Here is a 13,686-nt window from a genome sequence, read left to right as displayed (position 1 = left end):
CTCGAAAACTAAGAAAATTAAACCCCCATAAAATTATTGATTTTACAGAATATATGTTGCACTGATCGGCACATTTTGTTCTGTTAGAAAAGTTTTACTTTCATGTAGATTTATACAATAGCATGTAATTTCTTGAGGGATTTGAAAATAAGCAATAGTACCATTACATGCTACAATGCATCAGCCATACAGATTTTGATCAAGTATTTAAAAACGATTGCATGAAATTTAAAAGATTATTGCAAGTGTTTACAATAGTTTACATAGAAGGTCTCAATTTTTTTTTCACAGGAAAGCCAGGAGAGATGGGGTCTACAGACAAAAGCCAGGGTGTTGTCTAGGAAGGTGTGGGAGTTACTGATGTTACTCCCCACCAACCAGAACATGTGGGACGGATTTAAGAGTCTCATGTCTGAGGAGGTAGGTGTCAGATACAGGTAGTTATGTTATTGGCATTGACCAATGCTCAACAAGCCCAATAAATTTAACTTTTGATTTAATTTAGTTATGTAATTAATTATGACTTTTCTTTCATTCATAAGTTAAAGATTACTTTAAGCACATTTTACAGCAGCTACCTGTTGACACAGAGAGGTAAACTATATGAGTGTATTTATTTACAGTGTAATGAGCAGACAGTGATATGGGATAAACTGCTAGATTCCCAGAGCCCACACAAGTTAATGTACTCCCTACAGATCGTAGAAGCTCTCTCCCGTGGAACAAAACATCGCAGAAGGTCCATCGTAAGTATCAGGATCATGTTTGTTTTAATTAACTGGATCATTGAATATGTTGATATATTTTAAGTCAAGATATTATAATTGCCAGGATGAATATGTTTCATGGAGATCAAATCTTTTTATGAGTAGTCAAAGATTGGTACTTATTGAGTAGGGTTTCATGTTGTACCTATAGAGAACTGGTTGAGTAGGGTTTCCTGTTGTACCTATAGAGAACTGGTTGAGTAGGGTTTCATATTGTACCTATAGAGAACTGGTTGAGTAGGGTTTCATATTGTACCTAACCAGTTGGGTTTCATGTTGTACCTATAGAGAACTGGTTGAGTAGGGTTTCATATTGTACCTATAGAGAACTGGTTGAGTAGGGTTTCATATTGTACCTATAGAGTACAGTTGTGATAGGACCTCTACATAGGGACTTTTTTTATATCATTACCTTTATACTGTATTTGTTTTGACAGATGAGGATGGGAGGGGGAGACTCGAGGACCACCAGTACAGACTCAGAGTTCGACACACAGGACGAGGAGATCTGGAGCATGAAGGTTTGTCATTTATAGTCATAACTACTCTGTTCTTGTGAGTCACCAAGTCATACAACATTATGTAATCATTAATATACAAGTGTGCAAATGCCAATTTGTTTCCAAAGAAGATACATGCATTTGCAGTTGAATACCGGTATATACATGTACTTGTAGAATGTTTTTAAGTTCAAGGAAGCATTCTTATGATAAGATAGTTAGGAAAAGGGTCAAACTACATAAGAGAAAAAATTATGATGATTCCTTTAACATATGATTTCAGTTTATCTCCAAAGGTGGCTTGAAGCACTTGTTGAACATCTTTAAATCTGGGAGTCTACAGGCACAGGAGGATGAGGCCTGGAGTCAGGTATAGAGTATCACTGATCTTAGCTGGCTGTTGTTTTATATATAGGCCCTGAAGTTTATAATGTTGCTCTTGTATTTGAATGTACCCCAGAATTATGATTTATGGAAACTGTTTAGTACAAAAATGCTTGCAATTAATGTTGCGATTGTACATTATTTGTGTAATATTGACAGTCAGATGAAATAAGATTTACCTGTATTTTGAAAAGTCTTCATTCAATAAAACTTCAACATAATTAAATATAAAGCTACAATCAACCTTCATTATCTCAAACAGACCAACATAAAATGTAAAGATAATGGAGAGTTCAAGATATTGTAGTTCAGATGCATAAAGAATAAGTGGTTGGGACTTTCAAATTGCTTTTAAATATCCATGATCTTTGAGATACAACATGTACTAATATTAGAGGAACTAAAGTTCAACTGTGCAATAAGCTTTAATGCACTTAGAATGCTCGTTTGATAAACCTGATGTATTATGTTTTAGTGGAACCAGGAATGCCTGGCCTACCTGCTGCGGTTAATCAGCCAGTTTTCTGTGGAGCTCTCAGATGCGGAGGCCGGACATGATGATGTGTTTGAATCCTACGAGAGCCCCAGGAAGAAGATGAAAAGACACAAAGGAGGAAGTGAGCGGATCATTATCCCCAGGCTTAATCAGGTACAGTCCCCTCCCCCCTCCACAGAGTCAAACAGGCTACTGAAAAGGGAGGGTCTGTTTTATATTTGAAATTCAAGCTTTTTAGTGCAAAGTACATTTACATGTACAAAATATTTTTTCTTAGTTCTTAATTTGAAAAAAATGACAATATATTCATGTATATACATATCAATGCAATGTTAGTGACCTTTTTTCTTGCTCTGAATTTCCAGTCCACTCTTGCCATGTTGAACATTGATTCAGTCCTGAAAATCTTGATGCAGATCCTGTATGATGCAGCAGTGCCCAGGTAAGGACATTTTCATGCTTAAGCTTAATTCTGAGTTTTTTTTATTTTTGTGAATATTAGATAAAACTGGAATTTCTTTTTAACAGTGACACAAATCAAGTCCACACTGGCACCTGGGGAAGAGCAGAAGGTGAGACATCTACACACTTATTTCAGTTGCATGTTTAACAGAGTAAAAACACAGCACATGTTTTGTTGTTCTTTGGCACTATTCACTAGATTGTAAATATTAATTTATTTGTGAATTGTCTTTTGCACTACCCTTTTTTTCACCTCATGAAGTTAGTATAATTCATCTTTCAAATAATACACTGTAGTAAAGGAATGGTAATAACATGTACTTTCTGTTTTGTACAGTGGTGCATTATTCCTTGTCTTTCCTGGTATCCTGGGCCTACTCCTGTGATGACGTCAAACAAGCTTTGTGTACATCCTCCAATTTTGTTCCCTGGTTAAAGAGACTTACTCTTCAGGCTCCAGAGGTGAGTGTTCTCTGGTTATAGGTACTATACAGACCCCACATGTGGTGATGTTTATAAGAGAGTTTGAGAACTTCTGATGTTCTGATATTCCGATACCTTTCAGCCATTTGTCAGACGAGAAGCCTGTATGGGTCTGTACCGTCTATGCCTTGGTAAGACAGCGGATGGGAAGACAGGATACACTCTGTTGTTACCAACCTTAGCCAGTCTTCTGAGCTTCCTGGAGGATGCATTGTCCATAAAACCAGTGAAGAATCTGGAGGTTTGTCATGTCTTTATCAGTTAACGTCATCAGCAGAATTTAAGAACAGTGTTCTATTATTAAATATAAGATGGTTGTAGTATAAATGATCTGTCATGAAGTTTTATCACATGACATCACATCAATAACTAGCTACGTGTATTTGTATATAGACATCTATTTACCTTTGTGTTTTTTAACATGCATAGAATGAGGGTAATTGTTTTGTAGGTTGAGGGATTAAAGGAGAAAGAAAAGGAGCCCCCAGGCCCTGGTTGTAGGGACTATTTCTGGCTAGTGTGCAGATTTGTGGATAGCATATCTAAGGATGATGCAAAGTCGGACTCGGTAAGTAAAGAATATACATATTTTAACTTTTTTTTTCAAAGACTTCATGTTAATTTAAGTATTCATTCTTGTTATTCTAAAAATGATTTTGACATAACTTGTACTGTCAGTTTGTGTGCCTGTACATTGCATACAGGTGTATTTGTGCACAGAATGGCTGTGTGTCAAATAAGAAAGGGAAGCAGACAACATGCATTAATTGTCATTAGATCCAGTGCTGGTTCTGATTTACGGTGTTGGCTGTAATCATTATCTGTATCTATCTCTTGTTTAGCAGGACAGCATCGTTAACCTGAATCAGCTGGCCAAACAAGTGTCCCAGCACGTACTGGACCGGCCATTTTACGAGACTCGACATGGATTTGAAGAAGACGATGGCTTGATTGGTATTCTGAATCTCTGTACAGCTGTGATCAAACACAAACCCCCATTTAAGACCTCTCCAGAGGGCCAGGTAATAAATAATACATACAAAAGAGAAATAAAATCATATTTTATTTCTGTTTCTTTACTGTAAGATTTAAGGTAACACCTAATACGAAAGCAATATATTAATGTAGAATGATACCTGCATATGAAGTTTCTGTTAAAACATGAGAGTAGTAAATTTAATGTATAAATTTCATATGAAATTTGCATAATTATAAAAATATGTTTTTCAAACTATAATATAATGATATGACATATCTGTTAGAAATTTCTGGATGAGGTTTTCTGGCTCTTGTTTGCTCTTCCCTCCCCAACCAAGCGTTACCTCCCAAAGTGTAAGAGTCAGACCTCGCGGTCCTCTGCCTATGATTTACTGGTGGAGTTTGTCAAAGGCTCTGTGGAGAACTACCTGATTCTGCATAAGAGGATGATGCAACAGCACACAAAAGGTTGGCAACAGAAATAATTCATTTTTAAATACACAGCATATACTGTACAGCAGGAAATTAACTCGCGGAGTTAATTTTCGCTATATTCGCGGAAAAAGAAATTCCGCAAATTCAACATACGGTGAATAATTCTTTTAAAGATTTATAACGATAAATTGAAAATTTATTATTTTTCTGTGATTAAATGTAGACTGTTTTTATAATTACGCGAGAGTATGGATAAATTACAAAAGCGTGGTTGTTGGTGTTTTTAAAGCTTATTAATTATTGTTAAATTAATTTTATAGGTAACGATTAATTTTGCCATCTAGAAGAAGTGCGATGTGATTATTATTTAATAAAACATGCTTGTTTAATTTCACCCGTGCGTATCACTCAGTCATTACCTTCAATCAAGGCACTTACAAAGTAAACAGCTGGGTAACGACAATTAATTAATTTTAATTATATGATTAAAAGTTCAACATTATCTAATGAAAATGCATTTTTTTTCAAATTTGGACCTGGAAATAAGAAAATCTGTGTGCATAACATTATTTTAACTTCAAATCGGGATCAGTCCGGTGCATGTTTCGTTATTATTCATCAGGATCGATCAACATCGACACAATATATAGACTTGACTTCCTGTCTGATATGCGGGATATACATTTACAGACTTTCGTAAGATAGAGACAGGAAATCTCAGGTCACACAATGAATACCTAAAGAAAAATGCTTGCAAGTAGTGTTGAAGAAATGTATGATTTTCTCTTCCGCGAATTTAAATGTCCGCGATTTGCTAAAAACTGATCAGATCGCGATTTTTTCCGACCGCGATTTCAACCTGCTATACAGTATACATACAGTGTATATTTACTTAAGCCTTGAATAATTATTTTTTACACTGTGCCCAGCAGGAAATCAAAAAATTTAATAAATCAATAGATCAGTAAATCAAAATATACGTTAATAATTTCAGATTCCCATGCCCCCTACCTGTGGGATTACTGGCCACATGATGATGGGCGTTCTAAATGTGGTTATGTGGGGCTGACGAACTTGGGAGCCACCTGCTACATGGCCACCTGTATGCAACACCTGTACATGATTCCTCAGGCCCGGCAGTCTGTCCTACAGGCCAAGTGTCCTAAGACAAACCTGTACGAGGGCACATTAACAGAGCTACAGAAAATGTTTGCCTATCTACAGGTTAGGGCAGTCCTGTCCTGTCCAAAAATATCTATGTTGTGTATTCTTGCACTCTAAATTTGTTAAAAAATAATGTGAAGACATGAACATGTATTTTTTTTTCCAAAACAGGAAAGTGAGAGGAAGGCGTACAACCCGAGGAGTTTTTGTAAGACTTACACAATGGACAAGCAGCCACTGAACACTGGAGAACAGAAAGACATGACAGAATTCTTCACCGATCTCATCAGCAAGCTGGAGGAAATGTCTCCTGATATGGTATGTGGAGACTACCTGCTTGATTAAATAAAGTAACTGGTTAAGACTTTACCAGGAATACAGATAGATGATCCATAAATTGTAGTACTTTGACCAACTTCTATATTAACAGACTCTGGTTTATATCTGCTGATTTTCAAAATTTATTGATGTTTTCGTGGTCAAGAAACAAATCTGAAAATAGCTTATATTAGTAAAGTTTGCTAAAGCATGTAACAAGTTAATATGGATGTAATGAATACTGAATATTATCTCACATCTCCCTTTATTTCAGCATACACTAGTGAAGAATCTGTTTGGAGGAGTTCTCACCAACAATGTAGTGTCCTTGGTAAGATTTTATAGGAATAAGGGGGAAACCAATATCTGTTAAAAGCTGAAAGAAGTTGGTTGAAAAACAGCATCTTACACTAGATTTTATTTCTACTTGATGAGATCTTTAGAGACTCACGCTCATACACACAACAGAATAAAAATTTAAATGCATTTTTTGAGTAGTTAATAACAGAACAATTTTTTTTTCTTGTTAGAATGAAGAGATTTTGATATCTGTACAGTCATTTATAAATTTCTACTCTACCTACATGTATTACTTGCAATTTTTTTGTTTCAGGACTGTCCCCATGTTAGCAGAACTCTGGAGGAATTCTATACAGTCCGGTGTCAGGTCACAGACATGAAGAACCTCTATGTAAGACTTTGGAAATTGCATCATTATTTTTTCATACATGTATTTTATACTAAAATCTGATTGGTTTAGGTGCATTTAACAAATGTTTTCCTCAGCATAAGCAACACACTGAGCAAAAGGGAACTCAGAGATAATATATGTGTATGCATGTAACAGTTGCAATTAACACCCTTAGAGAAAAACATTCTTAACCTGACCAAAACATTGACATTGCTTTTTTTGCATACAGTTTACTTAACTCGGTGCTTACAATGTAGTATACATGTATGTAAGAAAGATCTTTATTCTGTCTCTAACTTTTAACAGGAATCTCTAGATGAGGTGACGGTGAAGGATATGTTAGAGGGCGACAATATGTACACTTGTTCAAAGTGCCAGAAGAAAGTTCGAGCTGAGAAGAGGTAAATTATCAACATAGTAATACTTTATACATGATATATTTTCTGAAGGCCCTTCAAGGAATGAACTATAAAATGTATCCATATTGGGAAGTAAAGTTTTGTTTTTTCATGTTACAGAGCCTGTTTTAAGAAATTACCAAGGATCCTTTGCTTTAACACAATGCGGTACACATTTAACATGGTGACCATGATGAAAGAGAAAGTGAACACTCATTTCTCCTTCCCTCTCTGTTTGGACATGTCACAGTATATGGAGAAAAACCTGATGGGGCCAGACAAACTCAGGGGTGAGGTTTTGGATATTTTAGAAATTGAAAATGTAGCAGATAAATATTTCATATACATGTACTATTAAAAGATTGAAATTTTACATCAGACAAGTGATTCTTAATGCTCTTGATACATGCAGATGTTTGGTAAAGAAAATATTATTGAGGCACTACTTTTCATAATATTTTTTTTTTTCAAAATTTGCAATGTATGTAAGGATGCATTATAATTTTGCAAATGATGGTCAAAGCATTATATAACATATCATGTGAAAACCTGGAAATTTTAAAGAAAAAAATGTATTGAATTTTATTAATGCTAAATGTACATGTGCTGTCCTAGGCTCCTCATATATAAAACTGGTAAAGTCATGTAAGTCACATGTATCTGTTATTTTAAAGTTATAAGTTACAAAGCCTAACCCTGTATTTTTGTGTACCCTTTGTTCAGATGATGATGAAGATGACAAGTTTCTGGTTCAGAGTGAAGAAGACGACATCTTCGAGTATGAGTTGATCGGGGTGACTGTTCACACGGGGACAGCTGATGGCGGCCATTATTACAGTTTTATACGGGACAAACTTCACAAGGCAGAAAGTGGGCAGGATAAGTGGTAAATAATATTCATGTATAAACTTAAGAAATAAGGCATTAAATAGAACATCCATGTATTTGATATTGAGGGCCTGCAAGGATTTGCCCCAATCTGTATTCCAATGTGTAGATAAACAAAGCAGTAGTTTGTTATTCTAACATTTCTATATCATCTTTCAAAATAATTGTAGCTTTTTTCTTAAGCTTCCAGTCCATAATTAATGATAAGTCGTTGTACTGACAAGTTTACTCATTCCTACAGCATCTTGCAAAAAAAAATGTGTGAAAGTAAGGCATTCTTAGTTTCTGTTTTCATTATTGTAGGTATTTATTCAATGATGCTGAGGTGAAACCGTTTGATCCAAGTCAAATTGCATCAGAATGTTTTGGAGGAGAGGTCACAGTATGTATAGTTTTAGATTTTATTTTATTGATGTGGATGATAAATGAATTAATAATTTTAAAATAATAATGCTATTAAAAACTTGTGTCTATTTCAGAGTAAAACATATGATTCTGTCACAGATAAGTTTATGGACTTCTCATTTGAAAAGGTAATTTTTTTATTTAGAAAGTTTATGTCGAAGACGTTATTTTGAAAATTGTTTATACCTGATTTTTGTATTCTTTTTCCAATATAATCACAAGATATTGCTTCTGCTGTTCTTTGTTCACTTCCTGATGTGGTTCATGTCCTGATAAACTTGTCGATTTTGTTGTCTGTATAAGGACATTTTTGTACCTCATAATTAGGAGGAATATTTTTTGTCCTGTATGACCATCAGTCTTCTGTTATTCTGCATTTTTTGACTAAGTCCTTTAATGATTTTTCAGACAAATAGTGCCTACATGTTATTTTATGAGAGAAAGCCCCTTGGCAGTAGAGCTGAAGAAGAAATCCGAATCATAGAGCAGGAACAGCCAACTAAATTTAATTTTGAGTTGACCAAGGAACTAGGGGAGGTAAATTTCACTTTGTAGGATAACATATTTTTGTTAATTAAGTATTTCATATGATAAATTACAGTATTAATCATTGTTTAATGTTTTTTTTATTTTGCAGTGGATATGGCAGGATAACACACAATTTCTACAAGACAACAACATCTTTGAGCACACATATTTTGGGTAAGATTCTATATAGAAATACATGTGTCTCTGGTAGAGTTGAAGATACAGTGTTTGTGCCAGCATGTTTTGGATGTGTATTAAAACTGATTTTTTTTTTAAATGAGTACATTATAATTAGCTAATAGCAATGTGCTTTTCAATTCTTGAGTAATGAAATTCTATAAGCATCAATTCATTATTATTGTGTTGGCTATAAGCATGTTTTACTGTATACATTCTTCAATACCTTGAAAATAGACTGGAAGAATTGCAGCTGTTCTGTCATTTTGGGATTTTTTTATGGCTTACGAAGCCATATAGCTCCCGGTGTATCTTTACGGCAAAGAGTTCCGTGTGTATTCTAGTAAACATGAGCAAGATAAAATAGTCCTTTTCTTTAATTCTATTCACCTTTGTTGTGAAATTTACTTACCAAGTTCTTAATCAAAAACCTTGTTATTTTCATTTAATTTTCGCTACTGAAAAAGATGAAATAAAAAAACTTTAAATAAACTCTTGTGAGGACACGTTTTGCAGGTTTATGTGGCGATCTAAATTAAAGATGTGTCTGTGCACCAGATAGTTCGTAGGAATACAGATTAAATGTATTTTACCTTACAAACTGTTTAAGCAGCTGCTAAAAGCAGTGATTTCCTAAGGCCGTTTTTGCATGGCGGTAACGCGATCACGATCTCCCGCCAACTCAATGTTGTGAACTCAATGCTTATCGCGGTACGGGGTATGATGCAATAGCCTAGCTGTCAATTTTTCTTCATTGCAATTTAATTACTGGTATATTACGAAGTATCAAGCTTGTAGTTGATGAAAATATTAATTAATAACCATAAAAATGTAATTGATGGCTGTCAAATAGTACGAACGGTAAAAGCAATACACTTGTTGATGCACATGTGGGGTTTTCCAACATTCACTTGTCGTTCTATAAATAACATTGATGCTCCACTTAAAAAAGATTCATTATTTAAACACATAATATTTAAGACATTATTTTTTTGCATTAATGTACTGAAAATGAAACGTGTGATTAACATTATCAATGTTTATGAATTTACTTGAACTCTGGAAAGCACTTAGTTCAAACGCATATATGTGTGGAAGCGCTCCAAGTGACAATATCTACATGCAGTTAGCATTACATTGGTGCTACATAATGAGAACAAAAGTTTCAAGATGACTACAAGAGTAGATACATAAAAAAAAATAAGGAGGATCATTAGGGGCCTATTTAATTGTAGATAGCAAAAATAGCACAATACATAAACAGTAAAAAGACAGTGGCTTAATAGAAAATTTTAATAGAACAATTTTTCGTGATTAGATCTCTTTACATAAAAAAAACTCTATTGTTGAATAATTTTAAGTAAAAAATGACAATTTGTTCAATATATATATTTACCCCTTTTTTTTAAAAAAAAAAAAAAAAGAATTTATTAGTGAATTTTTATTTTTCATTTAAATATGAATTTAGATAAAATAAACTCAACTGCCAAGAAACGCCTTTGTCAATTCAGCAACCCCCAGCCCCCCTTTGCATTAAATGCTGGGAAAACAATTTTGTAGTATATTACATTTCCTTACATTTTACATCCATGTCAAGCACGTAGGCCATTATGGCTCTTCAGGCCTTTGATTTTCAAATATTAGATGGGTAATTCTTTGTCAGGATTATCAGAAGTGAAAATGAAGTTTACGTTTTGCAGGTTTATGTGGCAGATCTGTGGCTACATTCCGACCACTCTACCCAAGGACCCAGAAACCCAGGTATCACTCAAAGCGGCCCAGCTCAGCACTTCCTTTGTTCTAGAAACATTGATCCACTCCAAAGAAAAGGTAAGTACTGCTTCGTATCTGTTGATATATATGTGTGGGAGAGATGTTGTCATATTATACTAGGTATTTTTGACATTATCAGTTTAATTACTGCATTGATTACTGCATTGGAAGTTAATTCACTGTAATTAATCTACTTTGTTGTTTCAGCCCACAATGCTGCAGTGGATTGAGCTTCTAACAAAGCAGTTTAATTCCTGTCCAGCTGCATGTGAGGTATGGGCATTATTGTCCCCCGCTTTCGCGAAAGCGTGGGGACATTAAATCTCATTCGTCTGTCCGTCTGTCAGTCTGTCCGTCACAAAAACTTTAACCTTGCCCATAACTTTTGATTTAGTAGAAACTTTCATATTTCACATGTGTAATCCTTGTGAAAGACCTTTCTTTGGGTATCACCAAATTTAACCTTTTGACCTTGACCTTGGAGTTTGACCCACTTTTACACAGAAATTTCAAACTTTTACTTTGGCCATAACTTTTGAATGGAAGGTACTAGGACTTTCATATTTCACAAATGTATTGTTTGTGGCAAGACCTTTCATTGGATACCAACAACCTTGACCTTTTGACCTTGACCTTGGAGATTTACGTACTTATGAAAAAAGGTTAACCTTGACCATAAGTTTTGAACAGTGAGGTCTAAGGCTTTCGTTTTTCACATAAGTAATCCTTGTGAGAAGACCTTTTATTGGATACCAAGAAGTTAGAACTTTTACCCTTTGACCTTGGAGATTTAACTACTTTTTAAAAACTTTAACCTTGGTCACAACTTTTAAACAGTAGATACTAGGACTTTTATATTTAATATATGTATTCCTTGTTGCAAGACATTTCATTGGATACCAACAACCTTGACCTTTTGACCTTGACCTTAGAGATTTATATACTTATGAAAAAACTTTAACCTTGACCATAACTTTTGAACGGTGAGGGCTAGGGCTTTCGTACTTCACATATGTAATCTTTTTGAGAAGACCTTTCATTGAATACAACAACTTTTACCCTTTGACCTTGTTGGAGTTTTAACTACTTTAAAAAAACTTTAGGTCACAACTTTTGAAGGGTAGATACTAGGACTTTTATATTTCACATATGTATTCCTTGTTGCAAGACATTTTATTGGATATCAACAACTTTGATCTTTTGACCTTGACCTTAAAGATTTAGGTACTTATGTGAAAACTTTACCTTGACCACAACTTTTGAACCTTAAGGGCTAGGACTTTCATACTTCACATATGTAATCCTTGTGAGAAAACCTTTCATCAACAACTTTGACCCTTTGAGGAGTTGACCTACTTTTAAAAAAACATTAATTTTGGCCGTAACTTTTTAACGGTCAGGAAAAGGGTTTTCATCCTTCAATGATAATTTCTATGAAATGACATATGATAGGATGTTCATATTAGACACAATATGTCATAAAAAATAACATCTCACCAACAAATACACCGAAAGCGGGGGACCACAATTCTTTGAATTTGCTTGTTTCTTTTTGAATCTCATGGAATGGAATTATCTTAGAGCAATATAGACAGCAGTTAAAATTTTATGTGACTATATATGCTTGAAAAGGGTAATTTAAGGGTTTAATTGGAATATTAAAAAAGAAATAGAGAAAAAAAAATATCTATAAGGTAATGTGTGTATAGAAGTATTTGTCTCTTTTGTTTTAATAATGAGTTTTTCCCTTTATTTAAGTGGTTCCTGGACCACATGGCAGAAAGTGACTGGTGGCCACAACAAATCCTCATCAAGTGTCCCAATCAGATGGTCCGACAGGTCAGTGCAGTGCACAAAGGTCACCAGAAAGTGGCTAAATAGCTGAAAAAAACTTGAATTTGTTATTTAACTTTGTATGCTTGTATTTGTGCATTTTAATACTTGTTAAATAATTTTAGTTTTCAGATTTCAGTATTTCTAATAATACCATACAATAAAAACTAAATGAGTATTTGTTTTCAGATGTTCCAACGCTTACTTATACATGTCATATCACAACTCAAACCTGCCCATGTTGATTTGTATCTTCAACCATTAATTGAAAGGTATGTAGTACATGGAATTTTATTTCATTGTTTAAAAATAAGTTTGAACTACAAATACTGATTAGATCTCATTTATTAGACATTTACATGTATTTACTGTATTGATATTTTTTCAGTGATGATGGTGAAATAGATGTATCAGAGCTGGGAACTAAATCCTGTGTGACGAGGTTCATAAAAAAGATGCTCTCTATTGTAAGTCAAGCAACATAAAAAATTCCTTAAACATGAACATCATCGTAGAAACATTTACATGTTCCCTTAGCTAATGAAATTAAAGTTTGTTTGCAGGTAATTATATTATGGTAATATGATATAAAGGCTATGATAAATTTTGCTTGTTTGAATTTCAACAAGGATTCACCATTTTAAAAGAAGAAAAGTTAAAAAGGGCCCCAATAAAAAAAAAAAGAATAAGCATCTCTTGAATTTGTCATAATCTCAGTCAGACTTGATTATAACTTATCTTGTCCAGCTGGATCACGGTGTGAGGCCTCACAGTAAATTCCTGACAGAGTACTTCGCCTTCCTGCTGGAGTTTGCTAAGATGGGAGATGAGGAGAGTTTCTTTTTGATCAATGTGAATGCTATATCTACAATGGTTAACTTCTATCTGGGCCAGAAGCAAGCCGAGACCTATGTAATTATCAGTCTTATTTGAAATAAGAAACCATAAAATATATAATGGAATCAGTTTTGACTCAATTCAAATAAATTTTTATTTGTCAATGTCT

General features: G+C 34.2%; 1 protein-coding gene across 3 annotated transcripts in view; it reads left to right on the top strand.

Annotated features, from left to right (window-relative positions):
- Positions 1–13,686, top strand: part of LOC134234945 (ubiquitin carboxyl-terminal hydrolase 34-like) — a 46,247-nt gene that overhangs the window by 15,843 nt on the left and 16,718 nt on the right. For 2 of the 3 annotated variants that reach the window (XM_062717023.1, XM_062717021.1), the window contains exons 30-58: positions 292–420; positions 624–746; positions 1,205–1,288; positions 1,551–1,637; positions 2,127–2,300; positions 2,513–2,589; positions 2,676–2,719; positions 2,947–3,071; positions 3,175–3,333; positions 3,544–3,660; positions 3,935–4,114; positions 4,355–4,538; positions 5,500–5,729; positions 5,841–5,987; positions 6,262–6,318; positions 6,601–6,678; positions 6,985–7,079; positions 7,197–7,366; positions 7,800–7,962; positions 8,268–8,346; positions 8,444–8,497; positions 8,778–8,906; positions 9,007–9,071; positions 10,775–10,904; positions 11,055–11,120; positions 12,606–12,686; positions 12,870–12,952; positions 13,069–13,147; positions 13,428–13,592. In XM_062717023.1, coding sequence (XP_062573007.1) covers positions 292–420; positions 624–746; positions 1,205–1,288; positions 1,551–1,637; positions 2,127–2,300; positions 2,513–2,589; positions 2,676–2,719; positions 2,947–3,071; positions 3,175–3,333; positions 3,544–3,660; positions 3,935–4,114; positions 4,355–4,538; positions 5,500–5,729; positions 5,841–5,987; positions 6,262–6,318; positions 6,601–6,678; positions 6,985–7,079; positions 7,197–7,366; positions 7,800–7,962; positions 8,268–8,346; positions 8,444–8,497; positions 8,778–8,906; positions 9,007–9,071; positions 10,775–10,904; positions 11,055–11,120; positions 12,606–12,686; positions 12,870–12,952; positions 13,069–13,147; positions 13,428–13,592 — 3,354 coding nt within the window. The remainder of the gene's footprint in view (positions 1–291; positions 421–623; positions 747–1,204; positions 1,289–1,550; positions 1,638–2,126; positions 2,301–2,512; positions 2,590–2,675; positions 2,720–2,946; positions 3,072–3,174; positions 3,334–3,543; positions 3,661–3,934; positions 4,115–4,354; positions 4,539–5,499; positions 5,730–5,840; positions 5,988–6,261; positions 6,319–6,600; positions 6,679–6,984; positions 7,080–7,196; positions 7,367–7,799; positions 7,963–8,267; positions 8,347–8,443; positions 8,498–8,777; positions 8,907–9,006; positions 9,072–10,774; positions 10,905–11,054; positions 11,121–12,605; positions 12,687–12,869; positions 12,953–13,068; positions 13,148–13,427; positions 13,593–13,686) is intronic. The other variant, XM_062717022.1, reaches the window with a different exon arrangement.

The sequence above is a fragment of the Saccostrea cucullata genome, unplaced genomic scaffold (assembly GCF_032062105.1).
Source record: "Saccostrea cucullata isolate Sc308-1 unplaced genomic scaffold, CSIRO_AGI_Scuc_v1 ctg617, whole genome shotgun sequence".
NCBI classification, from domain to species: Eukaryota; Metazoa; Mollusca; class Bivalvia; order Ostreida; family Ostreidae; genus Saccostrea; species Saccostrea cuccullata.
This window is presented reverse-complemented; position numbering and strand designations above follow the sequence as displayed.